The 15,157-nt window shown below is 43.4% G+C and overlaps 1 protein-coding gene across 2 annotated transcripts; it reads left to right on the top strand.

Moving 5' to 3' along the window:
* Positions 1-2,755: 2,755 nt before the first annotated feature.
* Positions 2,756-13,003, top strand: cd9a (CD9 molecule a). Of its 2 annotated transcripts, none has more exons than XM_084171479.1 (8): positions 2,756-3,012; positions 5,465-5,567; positions 7,178-7,275; positions 8,234-8,308; positions 8,423-8,524; positions 10,518-10,607; positions 11,537-11,620; positions 11,823-13,003. In XM_084171479.1, the coding sequence occupies exons 1-8, from the start codon at positions 2,944-2,946 to the stop codon at positions 11,886-11,888; spliced, it is 687 nt and encodes a 228-aa protein (XP_084027605.1). In that variant the 5' UTR covers positions 2,756-2,943; the 3' UTR covers positions 11,889-13,003. The 2 variants fall into 2 exon arrangements, with proteins under 2 accessions (XP_084027605.1, XP_084027606.1); XM_084171480.1 differs by lacking the exon at positions 2,756-3,012 and adding an exon at positions 4,465-4,632 and having other exon boundaries at positions 11,823-11,988.
* Positions 13,004-15,157: the final 2,154 nt, after the last annotated feature.

The raw sequence follows: 15,157 nt of genomic DNA, 5'->3' as shown, positions 1-15,157 counted from the left end.
CTACATCCCTGCCGGCCATTCCCTCCCCTACCCTGGATCAATTGTGCGCCACCCCATGGGTCTCCCGGTCACGACCAGCTACGACAGAGCCTGGATTCGAACCACAGCTAGCACTGCGATGCAGTGCCTTAGGCCACTGCGCCACTCGGGAGAGATAAAGGGCATCATTGCCAAGTACACCACCCTCTGCAACTGGGTCCTGGACTTCCTGACGGGCTGCCCCCAGATGGAGAGGGTCGGCAACAACATATCCGCCACGCTGATCCTCAACATGTAGGCCCCTCAGGGATGCGTGCTTAGTCCCCTACTGTACTCCCTGTTCACCCACGACTGCGTGGCCGTGCACGACCCCAACACCATCATTAAGTTTGCCGACAACACAACGGTGGTAGGCCTGATCACCAACGACGATGAGACAGCCTACAGGGAGGAGATCAGAGACCTGGAAGTGTGGTGCCAGGACAACAACCTTTCCGTCAACGTCAGCAAGGCTATAGGAGCTGATTGTGGACTACAGGAAATGGAGGGCCGAGCACGCCCCCATCAAAATTGATGGGGCTGTAGAAAGCGGGTTGAGAGCTTCAAGGTCCTCGGTGTCCACATCACTAAGGAATTAACATGGTCCATACACACCAACACAGTCGTGAAGAAGGCACAACAATGCCTCTTCCCCCTCAAGAGGCTGAAAATATTTGGCATGGGCCCTCAGATCCTCAAAAGGTTGTACAACTGCACCATTGAGAGCATCTTGACTGGCAGCATCAGCGCTTGGTATGGCAACTGCTTGGCATCCGACCACAAGGCACTACAGAGGGTAGTGCATACGGCCCAGTACATCACAGGAGCTGAGCTCCCTGCCATCCAGGACCTCTGTACCAGGTGGTGTCAGAGGAAGGCCCCTGTTCTCTCTGCTACCATGCGACAAGCGGTACCGGAGCGCCATAAGACTGCTGAACAGTTAATCAAATGGCTACCTGGACTATTTGCACTGACTCCCCTTTTTTGCATTAACATTATTGAACTGGCACTCACTGAACCCTACCCACACATACTACACTGACACTACAGCACACACATAACATAAAAAGTTACAGCTAATTTGGTGCAATTCTGCACATTTTTGTTATAGGGTGTAGAGAAATGTTTTTTATGTTTTTAATATGATATCTGAGTAAGAGTGACTAACGAAATCAATGGGGGCTGTCACGTCTACTCCTGCTCCTCTCGTACGACGTCGCTCAGTTGGGATGTAGCTCAGTTGGTAGAGCATGGTGTTTGCAATGCCAGGGTTGTGGGTTCGATTCCCACGGGGGGCCAGTATGAAAATGTATGCGCTCACTTAACTGTAAGTCGCTCTGGATAAGAGTGTCAGCTAAATGACTAAAATGTAAATGGTAGCTAGCTATATACTTGCTACAGAAGTTAGCAAGGCAATTGAAATAAATTGCACTAACTCAACACAAAAATTAAGTTCTGTAACCAAGGAAACAATATATAATCTACCATTCCATCTCCTGTAGTTTGAAGCAACTAATTTAAGTGGAATAATAGCCAACAAATGCTCAACTATCACTATTCACTATCTCAATCTATCCAACAATGTTACCAAGCTTCTAAATCACACATGCATACTACTAGGTTCATTCTCTGATCCTTTGATTGGATAGACAACATGTTAGTTCATACTGCAAAAGCTTTGATTGGTTGGAGGATGCCCTCCAGAAGTCGTCATAATTACCATGTAGGTCTATGGAAGGGGGTGAGGAGCATTAGCCTCCTAGGTTTTGTATTGAAGCCAATGTAACCAGAGGAGGATATAAAATTGCTATCTTCCGGCTACACCCTAGAGCAGGGTTCTTCAATTCCGGTCCTGGAGGGCCGAAACACCTCTGTTTTTCATCCTCTCCTTCTAATCAGGGGCTAATTCAGACCTGGGACACCAGGTGAGTGCAATTAACTACCAGGTAGAAATAAAAAACTGAAGTGTTCCGGCCCTCCAGGACCGGAATTGAAGAACCCTGCCCTAGAGGATACTGTAGAGAATACTGTAGACCTTCATTGCAAAACAGTGTGTCTTAATCAGGTATAGTTTTATCTAAAAAATAATAAAATGTTGACTGTTTCATTATTTGCGATATTTCAGAAATTCACTGAGTAGAATGGTCCTCCCCTTCCTCCTCTGACTGAGGCTACAATAGACAGCGACAGAAGGGAGGCTGGCCCTTTAACAACAACTAGAGAAGTGGGCTATCACATATTTATATGTTTGTGTGTGATAATATGTGATGGAAAATTATCTTTCGGGACAATGTTAAAGCAGCCCAGCCCACCAATATCAGTGCTCGCTGTCCATTCATCCGTTTGTTAATTTAGCCTATGCTGCCTATTTATTTATCAAACTAGATTATCTATTTCATTACTATCACGCGCTCTGTCATTGTCCAGAGAGATGACGTTATTTCGCTGCTTATACATTACGTAATGCACGGGTGGCTGGGGAATCCCAATACTGATTGATATTAAATAGGCTACAGAATGTTCATACATTCAAACATAGAGTTTTTAACTTCTTCTGATAATAGCCTAATCTGTTCATAATATAGTTTATGTCTGTCATACTATGTGGCTTTTTATATACAGTTTGTGGTGTTACGTTAAATGAAGAAGCGATAGAGTGAGAGTGAGACATTCAGAGAGAAAGAGCAGGATACGACAGACCGACAGCGGTTTGGTCTCGCTCTGGGGGTCGATAGCTACACGCGCACGAGAAGCGGCAGAGCAGCGGCAGAGAAAGAGTGAGCGGAGAACGGATTTCTCTTTGTGTACTCCATAATTATTATTATTACTAGGCTAGTAGGCCTACAATTTTGTTTGGTGGGTTCGTTGTTAATAACAGTTTAAACTATAGGGAGAGTAGAGGAGAACTGTGCCACTGTAGTCGCTATGGCCGCTCTATCAGGAGGAGAAATGTGCGTCAAATACCTGATGTTCGCTTTCAATCTCATCTTCTGGGTGAGTCACTACTTATACTATTAAAGGGGCTGTGTGTGTGTGTTGTTCTTGTGGCTTGCAGACAACAGCAGGTTGATTCATATAAATTATAGCCTATTTTAAGGGTTTATTCCACACATGCAGGGTAGAGGCAGTGTAGAGCCAGAGGAGGAAGATTCCCCTGTGAATCTGTCTGGTTCCTCTCCAGGTTTCTTTCATCAATGAAAGTTATATGTGCATTGTAAAGGGATAACTGAGAATTTGACAGTAGCTTACAGGCAGCTCCTGGCAAGTATAATTCTGTATTTCATATTACAGTACACCTACTGTAATATAAATACTGTTTCAAAGTAAGTACTGAAAGTATTATACTGTAAAAGTAAATGCTACCGCAATCGGAATGAATTAATATATGAATGGATGAATTAATGAAATTCATTGAGGGGAGGGGTTTGTATTTCACAGTATTTTACTGTGAATACAAGGGATTGGTGCAAGCAGGTTGGCTGCTAGGTAAAGTGTTAATGAGCCAGAAACAACAATACCATGCACCCACTAGTGGGAGAACGTTTTTTGGCGCGCCAAAAAATACGATACGGCACTGTATTATGTGGGGTGGAATTACAGTACCATTTGAAATACGGCAATTCTTTCCCCGCCCACAAAATTTCCCGATAATGCACCATAATTTACATTATGTAAAAAATGTCAGAGTATTTTACTGTTGGTAATACAAAAACATTACGTATAATTTACCATTTTCAGTTAGTGTGTTTGTGTGTGCGCACGCATGTGTGTGTGCATGTGTGTATCTGTCTGAGGGGGGTTGTCAGTATCTGCTTGGGGAAAGTGGAACAGTAATTTAGCTGGCCATGACTGGACTGATAAATGGAATCTTGTTGGTGAAAGGTGAAATAATCTCTCACACACACACAAACCGGCCAAATAATCCCTGGTGGCCGAGTGACCCAGTTCCAGTGTGCACAGCATTTCAATAACTCAGCGTTGGCGTGTGAATGTTTGTGTGTTGTGTTTTGTGTTGTGTCTTGGTGGGGTGTGCGATGGTGCGTGATGCGTTTAGGCCCAATGCAGATGAAAGAACAGAGCTCCCCTTGTTGCATGATTCAAAACATGTGTCTGACTGTAGGTAGCTACAGTATCTATGGGTGTGTGTGTGTGTGTTAGGTTCTGCAGCTGTTGAGGGTGTATTAGCAGTAGTGTAGTTGTGTAGTGCAAGCAGCATGATTAGATTAAACAAACTAACTCAATCACTTACAGAGTAGACCAACTCAATCATTAACAGAGGAAACCAACTCAATCATTCACAGAGTAGAACCCAGGTTGTCTGCGCTATCCTCCCTCCCCCCAGCCCACTTCCCCCTCCTCTACCTTTCTGATCAGGTGACTCCAAGGCTTGACAGTTACTCCCTACTACTTTCTCTATCACTCTATGCTCTGTTTATCTCTCCTCTTGCTTTATCCCAGTCACTCTCTGCGATACTGTCTAGGGAAATAGGAGAGAAGTGTTAATGATTTAGTTATTGCTCTGTTACACAGAGAGATCACGTTAGCAATATGGAAATGTTCGGAAGGATCAGGTGTGTGAAGTACATCATGTTTATCTTCAACTTCTTCTTCTGGGTAGGTCTACTTTACTTAGCTTGAGTGAGTGTGTGTATGTGTGTGTGGTGAATGTTCTCTTTAACTAGGCCATTTTCTCCGAACGGAGAACAAGGCATGAGTAATCTACCCCGATTTACTGAGTTTATCTGGCCTCGTTAGGTTTGGTCTGATCACTGCAGAAGACGCACACACATACACACACCATGGAGCAGAGCACCATTCTACATCAAGGCTCTCTGCTAAAGTTAATAATTAATTTGACTGAGGAGGCTGTGTGTGTGTGTGTGTGTGTGTGTGTGTGTGTGTGTGTGTGTGTGTGTGTGTGTGTGTGTGTGTGTGTGTGTGTGTGTGTGTGTGTGTGTGTGTGTGTGTGTGTGTGTGTGTGTGTGTGTGCGTGCGTGCGTGTGTGTCTGTGGTGGCAGCAGCAGCAGCTCTGGTTGTAAGTCTGTAGTAGATTTGATACTGTATGAAGGAATCAGGCCGATGGCCTCTTCTTCTCTCCTCTGTGTGTTAGCTTACCCCAAGTCAGCTAACACACACACACACACGGGTGGCAGGTAGCTTAGTGGGTAAGAGCGTTGTGCCAGTAACCGAAAGGTCTCTGGTTCTAATCCCCGAGCCGACTAGGTGAAAAATCTGTCGGTGTGCCCTTAAGCAAGGCACTTAACCCTAATTGCTCCTATAAGTCGCTCTGAATAAGAGCGTCTGCTAAATGACAAAAAATTAAATAATAATAATATAACCTGACATAACCCTGTTTCTCAACATGTCCCTACCTGCTCTCTCACCTGGCTTTCCATGCCCTGGGATAGGTGTATGATATCTAATATTTTGTGTCTGTTTGTGGTAGCTTGCAGGTACAGGAGTGCTGGCTATAGGGTTGTGGTTGAGGTTCGACCCAAAGACCAGAGGACTGTTTGAAGGAACAGAATCTCCCTATGTCTTCTTCACAGGTAATGCAAACACTCACATGCAAGCACGCATGCACTCACACATATACTGAACAAAAATATAAACCCAACATGCAACAATTTCAAAGATTTTACTGAGTTACAGTTCATATAAAGAACTCTGTCAATTGAAATAAATTCTTTAGGCCCTATTCTAGGGTTTTGACATGACTGGGCAGGGGTGCAGCCATGGGGGAGCCAGTCCCAGCCAATCAGAGGGCTTTATTACAGACAGAAATACTCCTTAGTACCCCCCCCTCAGACGATCCTGCAGGTGAAGAAGCCATTTTCTGGCAACAGCTCTGTTGGACATTCCTGCAGTTAGCATGCCAAATGCACGCTCCCTGAAAACTTGAGACATCTGTGGCATTGTGTTGTGTGACAAAACTGCACATTTTAAAGTGGCCTTTTATTGTCCCCAGCACAAGTTGCACCTGTGTAATGATCATGCAGATTCTTGCTATGCCACACCTGTCTGGTGGATGGATTATCTTGGCAAAGGAAAAATGCTCACTAACGAATGCAAACAAATGTGTGCAAAAAAAAAGAGAGAAATAAACTTTCTGTGCATATGGAAAATGTCTGGGATTTTTTTTATTTCAGCTCAGGAAACGCTTTACATGTTGCGTTTATATTTATGTTCAGTGTACATAATCAAATATCACTGCAGGGGCTCTGTTGATGTTGGTGGTTAAAGGGTTAGGGTTAGGGTAAGGGTTAGCTAAAAGGATTAAGGGTAGGGTTAGGGTTAGGGGAAGGGTTAGCTAACATGCTAAGTAGTTGCAAAGTATCTATAAATGTGTAAGTAGTTGAAAAATTGCTAATTAGCTAAAATGCTAAAGTTGCCCATGATGAGATTCAAACTCGCAACCTTTGGGTTGCTAGACGTTTGCGTTATATGCCCACCCATCCATCCATCCCGACCAACAACCCTACTCTCGTTTTTGCCTTAAGTAACCATCTGTCTTATGTAACAATACCAAGCGTAACATATCATACATTTACTATTTCACGTCTAGTCTATGAGACCAGGCTGGACAGACAGGGAGACAGATACTGAGTTCTGGCCTTGAAACTGTTCTGTAAACAGTGATATACTGAAACAAAGAGGTACAGAGTATCTGACTACCAGCCCCAATAACAGTCCAACTAAACACCAAAGAGAAAGAGAAAGAGGAGGTATAGAGGTTAACTCACCAGCCCCAGCATACAGGGAGACTCCTGAATCGCTCCACAGCATCCCAGGAACCCCACCACCATCATCAACGACCCTGCTATTATCAGGATATACACACCTACACACACGCACACACACACACAACCACCAACATCAACAGAGCCCCTGCAGTGATATTTGATTATGTACACTGTCTGGTGGATGGATTATCTTGGCAAAGGAAAAATGCTCACTAACGAATGCAAACAAATGTGTGCAAAAAAAAAGAGAGAAATAAACTTTCTGTGCATATGGAAAATGTCTGGGATTTTTTTTATTTCAGCTCAGGAAACGCTTTACATGTTGCGTTTATATTTATGTTCAGTGTACATAATCAAATATCACTGCAGGGGCTCTGTTGATGTTGGTGGTTGTGTGTGTGTGTGCGTGTGTGTAGGTGTGTATATCCTGATAATAGCAGGGTCGTTGATGATGGTGGTGGGGTTCCTGGGATGCTGTGGAGCGATTCAGGAGTCTCCCTGTATGCTGGGGCTGGTGAGTTAACCTCTATACCTCCTCTTTCTCTTTCTCTTTGGTGTTTAGTTGGACTGTTATTGGGGCTGGTAGTCAGATACTCTGTACCTCTTTGTTTCAGTATATCACTGTTTACAGAACAGTTTCAAGGCCAGAACTCAGTATCTGTCTCCCTGTCTGTCCAGCCTGGTCTCATAGACTAGACGTGAAATAGTAAATGTATGATATGTTACGCTTGGTATTGTTACATAAGACAGATGGTTACTTAAGGCAAAAACGAGAGTAGGGTTGTTGGTCGGGATGGATGGATGGGTGGGCATATAACGCAAACGTCTAGCAACCCAAAGGTTGCGAGTTTGAATCTCATCATGGGCAACTTTAGCATTTTAGCTAATTAGCAATTTTTCAACTACTTACACATTTATAGATACTTTGCAACTACTTAGCATGTTAGCTAACCCTTCCCCTAACCCTAACCCTACCCTTAATCCTTTTAGCTAACCCTTACCCTAACCCTAACCCTTTAACCTAGCCCCTAAATTTAACCCTAACCTTAACCCTAACCTCTAACCCCTAGCCTAGCTAATGATAGCCGCTAGCTAACTTTAGCCACCTAGCCAGAATTCGTAACATATCATACGTTTAGAAAATTCATAACATATTGTACGTTTTACAATTTCGTAACATAATACGAATTGTAATTCGTAACATATCATACGAAATGGGTGATGGACATCCACAAATTAATACCTACAAAACGCATCAAAACATACTAAATGATTTACATACAGAATAATATGAACTGCACTGAGACCAGGTTGGTCTCTCTCTCTCTCTGTCTTTCTCTGTCTCTCTCTCGTTTTCTCTCTCTTTCGTGTGTGTGTGTCCTAAGTCCCTCCTGACCGGGGAGTGGTTTGTGTCAGAGGACACTTGTCAAATGACATACAAAGCGGTTCATGTGCGTATCGGTCTCTTGCAGTTCTTCTTCTTCCTCCTCATCATATTCGCCATTGAGGTCGCCGCTGGAATCTGGGGTTTTTCCAACCAAAGCAAGGTCCCAAAACATATTACATCCCCTGTTCTGTGTTACATTAAAGCCCTTCCCCTGCTATTATCTGTGTTACATTATATTTCTTTCCTTGCTTTGTGTCACATTGCAACCCTACAGGTGGTTGATGACATCACTCAATTCTACATGGAGACATATCAGAACTACCAGAACACTCGACAGGACACACTGAGAGAGACACTCCGTCTCATACAGACTGGGGTAATCATGTGTTTAATTTGTGTGCAGCCTTGTCTGGGGGGGTTGGGAGCAGAGACAATACACATTTACAGATAAAAACAGATGGACACCTAAATCAAATCAAATCAAATCAAATTGTATTTGCCACATGCGCCGAATACAACAGGTGTAGACATTACCATGAAATGCTTACTTACAGCCCTTAACCAACAATGCATTTATTTTTTAATAAAAATGTAAAATAAAACAACAACAACAAAAAAGTGTTGAGAAAAAAAGACGTAAAATAAAATAACAGTAGGGAGGCTATATACAGGTGGGTACCGGTGCAGAGTCAATGTGCGGGGGCACCGGCTAGTTGAGGTAGTTGAGGTAATATGCACATGTGGGTAGAGTTAAAGTGACTATGTATAAATAATTAATAGAGTAGCAGCAGCGTAAAAAGATGGGGTGGGGGTGTGGGGGGCAGTGAAAATAGTCCGGGTAGCCATGATTAGCTGTACAGGAGTCTTATGGCTTGTGGGTAGAAGCTGTTGAGAAGCCTTTTGGACCTAGACTTGGCGCTCCGGTACCGCTTGCCGTGCGGTAGCAGAGAGAACGGTCTATGACTAGGGTAGCTGGAGTCTGACAATTTTGAGGGCCTTCTTCTGACACCGCCTGGTATAGAGGTCCTGGATGGCGGGAAGCTTGGCCCCAGTGATGTACTGGGCCGTACGCACTACCCTCTGTAGTGCCTTGCGGTCAGAGGCCGAGCAGTTGCCATACCAGGCGGTGATGCAACCAGTCAGGATGCTCTCGATGGTGCAGCTGTATAACTTTTTGAGGATCTGAGGACCCATGCCAAATCTTTTCAGTCTCCTGAGGGGGAATAGGCTTTGTCGTGCCGTCTTCACGACTGTCTTGGTGTGTTTGGACCATGATAGTTTGTTGGTGATGTGGACACCAAGGAACTTGAAGCTCTCAACCTGTTCCACTACAGCCCCGATGATGAGAATGGGGGCGTGCTCAGTCCTCTTTTTTTTCCTGTAGTCCACAATCGTCTCCTTTGTCTTGGTCACGTTGAGGGAGAGGTTGTTATCCTGGGACCACACGGCCAGGTCTCGGACCTCCTCCCGATAGGCTGTCTCATCGTTGTCGGTGATCAGGCCTACCACTGTTGTGTCGTTGGCAAACTTAATGATGGTGTTGGAGTCATGCCTGGCCATGCAGTCATGGGTGAACAGGGAGTACAGGAGGGGACTGAGCACGCACCCCTGAGGGGCCCCCGTGTTGAGGATCAGCGTGGCAGATGTGTTGTTACCTACCCTTACCACCTGGGGGCGGCCCGTCAGGAAGTCCAGGATCCAGTTGCAGAGGGAGGTGTTTAGTCCCAGGATCCTTAGCTTAGTGATGAGCTTTGAGGGCACTATGGTGTTGAATGCTGAGCTGTAGTCAATGAATAGCATTCTCACGTAGGCGTTCCTCTTGTCCAGGTGGGAAAGGGCAGTGTGGATTGCAATAGAGATTCCATCATCTGTGGATCTGTTGGGGCGGTATGCAAATTGGAGTGGGTCTAGGGTTTCTGGGATAATGGTGTTGGTGTGAGCCATGACCAGCCTATCAAAGCACTGGCTACAGACGTGAGTGCTACGGGTCGGTAGTCATTTAGGCAGGTTATCTTAGTGTCCTTGGGCACAGGGACTATGGTGGTCTGCTTGAAACATGTTGGTATTACAGACTCAGTCAGGGACATGTTAAAAATGTCAGTGAAGACACTTGCCAGTTGGTCAGCACATGCTCGGAGTACACGTACTGGTAATATTTCTTGCCCTGCGGTCTTGTGAATGTTGACCTTCTTAAAAGTCTTACTCACATCGGCTACAGAGAGCGTGATCACATAGTCATCCGGAACAGCTGGTGCTCTCATGCATGCTTCAGTGTTGCTTGCCTCGAAGTGAGCATAGAAATGGTTTAGCTCGTCTGGTAGGCTTGTGTCACTGGGCAGCTCGCGACCATTCTACCTTGTGTGTTACAGTTGGACTGCTGTGGACCCACAGGTTCCGTTGTGGACTCTGCCAAAGACACCTGTCCCCGAAGAGACGGGCTGGATAGCCTCATCACCAAGGTAACCCCCTGCTCTGTGATTGTGTTTGTGTTCAGGTGTTCCTCCATCTTTATCTCTATAGCCCTTCATTCTGTATCTCTACAGCCCCTCCTGATTTGGCCTAGTTTTTGAGCTTGGTCATTAATAAATGCAGCGGCCATGACTGAAGCAAAACGAGAGTTGTCTTTGCGGGGGGGGGGGGGGGGGTTTAATGCGGGCGTCTCTTGTGTGTGTGCTCACACGTGGCAAGTGTTTGTACATTCACTCTGCCAAAACAGTATAAAGTTACAGTCACTCATCCTTCTAGATAACTTAAAACAGTCTAAACAGGTCTTGCATCTTGAAGTCGCATAGGCTAGCCAAGTTCTTTCGCCAATTAGCTTCAGCTGGTTGGTGTGCGACCGTGGTAAAGTTGGTTTGACATTGAATAGCCTATCTCTGAGGCTAGTTAGGGACCGTCAATAAATTACACAATGTAAATGGGACAATATTTTCATGTTGCACATCTTTTAGTTGTCTAATTAAATGCTTTCAATATTTGTAAATACATTTTTTAAATATATAGTTGCTTTGAGGTTTTTAAAATATCAACATTTGGAGCTAATAATATTGAAAAATATTGTCCCATGTACATTGTGTAATTTACTGATGGTCCCTAACTAGCCCCATAGGGATAATGTCAATTCAAATTGACATTGGGTCAGCTGTGAAATAAACTCAACCGAAGGAAATCTGTTAAGATACCCTTCATTCTGTGACATACATTTTTTTCCCGATCATCTCGCAAATCTCAGTTTTGGACAAGACTGACCAAAATGATTATTTTAAAACTTTGTAGTCAATTTTGACACTAGAATAAACGTTTCTGACTAACATCGATGCAACATTTTCAAAACGAGAAGTTGCTTTTTAGAGGCAGTCGCTCTTTAATATGTTTGTGTGTGTTGCAGAGCTGTCCTGATGCTATAGATGAATTGTTTGACTCCAAGCTGCACATCATAGGAGGAGTGGGTATCTCTATTGGAGTTATCATGGTGAGACACACACACACACACACACACACGCACACACGCACGCACGCACGCACACACACACACACACACAGACACACAGACACACAGTGCAACGGAAGACCATGTTATCCCACTACGCTCCATTACAGACAGATAGACAGACAGGTTGACAGAGAGACTTCTCTACAGTAAATAACTCTTCATTTCCCATTCTATTCCACAGATGTTTGGGATGATCTTCAGCATGCTGCTCTGCTGTGCCATCAGGAAGTCACGGGAGATTGTCTGATGATGTCATCGTTACCATGACGGCAGCCGTTAATGTTGCATGATGTCATTCCTAGTCACATGAATTTTGTCATCCAATAGAGAGGCTGTGTGTTGAGAACGGTCGGCCTGAGCGCTAGCAGCTGTTCAGGTCCACTAGCCAACCCACTGCCATCTAGTTAGATCCCCTAACCTCTGTAACAAGGATCTGCTATACCTGGTTCACCTGGCGTTACATGCGCGAGCGTCGCAAAATAAATATACACATGCATGTTATTCAGTAATTTCATCCAAACTGCTTGCACGCGTCATGATTGAAAGATGAACGAAGTCCACACTCCAGTCCAGTTGGTGGCGGTAATGCACATCGAAGTTGGTTGCCAACCGCCATATAAAATCCACAGAAGAAGAAGAATGATAAACGAGGAGAGATTAATCAAAGAAAACGAACTAAAAACTAAATTTCCCTTTTTATGAGTGGATTAATTGTCAAAGTAGAGAACACACAACTTTATATGATTCAAAATGGGGAAAAATTCTACAAAGATCCAGCTAATAAAAGGACCATATGCATTTCAGGTAAAATAACAACCCAGTGTTTATCTCCCAGGACAAATTAGCTAGAAACAGCAAGCTAGCTAAATGTCCATGAATGTTTCATGTGCTTGTCCAATCAGATCAGCTCTGAAAAAGATCTGATGTGAAAAGATCTGATGTGATGAAGTGATCTAGATTAGCTAATCTGCGCAGTGCTTTTCTCAGGCTGATCCTCTCAAACACAGTGAATCTGCCCAGTGCACAGGTTGACCCTCCTAAACCATCATGATGATAACATCAGTCTTTCCTGGTTGAGGGTTGATGAGAGATTAACTGCTTCTCTTCTAATTTTTATGAGAAGCATTACTGTAATGAAAATGTTAGATTGTCTGCATAATCAAATAACATTCAGCTCAGACACCCTTATATACCCCACAATACATGCCACCAGGGGTCTCTTCACAGTCCCCATGTCCAAAACAAATCAAATCAAATCAAATTGTATTTGTCACATGTGCTGAATACAACCGGTGTAGACCTTACAGTGAAATGCTTACTTACAAGCCCTTAACCAACAATGCAATTTTAAGAAAGAATACCAAAAAAAAAACAAAAAAAACATGAAATAACCAAATAATAAGAAATAAAAGTAACAAAGAATTAAAAAGCAGCAGTAAAATAACAATAGCGAGGCTATATACAGGGGGTACCGGTATCGAGTCAATGTGCGAGGGCACCGGTTAGTTGAAATTCACATAGATGATAATACAAAAATAATTCACGGCAATGCACAGTATCATACAGAGCCATGATCGCAAGGAACTCCCATCTCCAATTACTCAAGCAACAGCAAAATTACCATTAAAAAAAGATTGAACAACATCTCATGGAACAGCGGGGACACACACACAAACAAACACATGCACACACAGACACAATCTAACACACATATTATTTTATTTGGTGTATTGTTTGTAGTATTATAAAAAATGTGTTTTGGTATTATTTGTATATCGTTGTATTTTACATTTGTGTGACTGTCCTTTTCTATCATTGTATCAGTGTTTTGTTACTTGTCATGTTTTGTTTTTTGTGGACCCCAGGAAGAATAGCTGCTGCCTTTGCAAAAGCTAATGGAGATCCAAATAAACAAACACATATCACTGTTCACAGATTGGCCCCGAGAGAGACTGGTTCAGGAAGTGAAATAAACATAACACATTTCTGATTTACGATTAATTAAGAGATCTGTAAATAGTAGGCAATAGGATTTATCCCAAAAAAAGGGTTATATGAACAGACTCTCAATTACCACAATCACTCAATGATTTAAAATGAAACTATTGATGAAATAATGGCATGACAATGTGAGCGAGATATATTCTATTAATTAATGTAATTATATTGTATCGTGATCACATTTCTACCAAAATAACATCTGAAGAACCATGGGCGGTCATAAGACGCTCTATGGCAAAGCCAATCAAACTCTACCATTCCTTAGCAAGAGCCAATGAAATCAGCACATTGTGACAAGTTCCCAATGAGATTGCAGGCTGTGACCTGGGGTGTATTCATTACGTCTTGCAACAGTATCCGTTTACCGTTTAAGAACCAAACAGAAGCAAACAGAGCAAACGGAATGAAATGGGGAGGGACCTACCTGAATTTGTCCAATAGAAACTCATTTTCGTTGCAAAACGTTTTCCATTGGAGTAAACCGTTTCTGTTGCAAAACATTTTTCAACAGAACAGGCGTAATGAATACACCCCTCTCTCTCTTGATCTCTCACCCTCTCCCTCTCTCTCTCTACCCAATTTGAAAATGCCTTTAAGTCTCTGACTGTTTTTGTAAAGCAGTTTTTTATTTGTGACTGAATATCTAGGTGAGTTGTAGTCAGTTTTACAGTATATCTAGGTCTCTGCTAGATTAGAGACTTTTATAACATCCTTGCCATTTTACACTGGACAGGTTGGTTGTTGCACAAATCAAATTAGCCAAATAAAATGTAACCTCTGATCCTCATTCTGGTTTCACATTGATGTGTATGTGTGTGTAATGAGTAAGAGAGGAAAACATGTCTGTCAGCTTTCACAGCCTCTTGCTCCTGTGGAAAATAATAACCTGATCCCATCATCCTCTCCTTCAGTTTTGTTTTGTTTACTCTCTCTCTCTCTCTCTCTCTCTCTCTCTCTCTCTCTCTCTCTCTCTCTCTCTCTCTCTCTCTCTCTCTCTCTCTCTCTCTCTCTCTCTCTCTCTCTCTCTCTCTCTCTCTCTCTCTCTCTCTCTCTCTCTCTCTCTCTCTCTCTCTCTCTCTCTCTCTCTCTCTCTCTCTCTCTCTCTCTCTCTCTCTCTCTCTCTCTCTCTCTCTCTCTCTCTCTCTCTCCTCTCTCTCTCTCTCTCTCTCTCTCTCTCTCTCACACACACACACACTGGTAGGATTGTCAAATGTTTGCCTGCCGACAGTACTTAGCACCTCTGAACAGTGTCACCAGTCAATCTCTTTTGTGTTCACACAGCAAAGACCTTGAAGTCGTCAACCATTCAGCCTTGTTAAAATACTCCAAACCAGAAGGTGGCCATAGCGTTGTTTGGCAATTAGGTGGAAAACACTCTACCCGATACTTAAGGAAAATAGATCAACTGACTTTGTGCCTATATTGTTGTTGACAAGGTCTATATTAATGGCAAGCTAAACCGTGATGAAAAGGTTACACCTTGGATTTATTGGTGTGGGCGTTTGCCTGATGTGC

The sequence above is a fragment of the Coregonus lavaretus genome (assembly GCF_964263955.1).
Source record: "Coregonus lavaretus genome assembly, chromosome: 11".
Classification (NCBI taxonomy): Eukaryota; Metazoa; Chordata; class Actinopteri; order Salmoniformes; family Salmonidae; genus Coregonus; species Coregonus lavaretus.
This window is presented reverse-complemented; position numbering and strand designations above follow the sequence as displayed.

Coding starts and splice junctions, on each gene's coding strand:
- cd9a (XM_084171479.1), top strand. CDS start 2,944: ATGGCCGCTCTATCAGGAGGAGAAATGTGCGTCAAATACCTGATGTTC. Junction 5,568..7,177: donor TCCCTATGTCTTCTTCACAG/GTAATGCAAACA, acceptor GCGTGTGTGTAG/GTGTGTATATCCTGATAATA. Junction 8,309..8,422: donor GTTTTTCCAACCAAAGCAAG/GTCCCAAAACAT, acceptor GCAACCCTACAG/GTGGTTGATGACATCACTCA.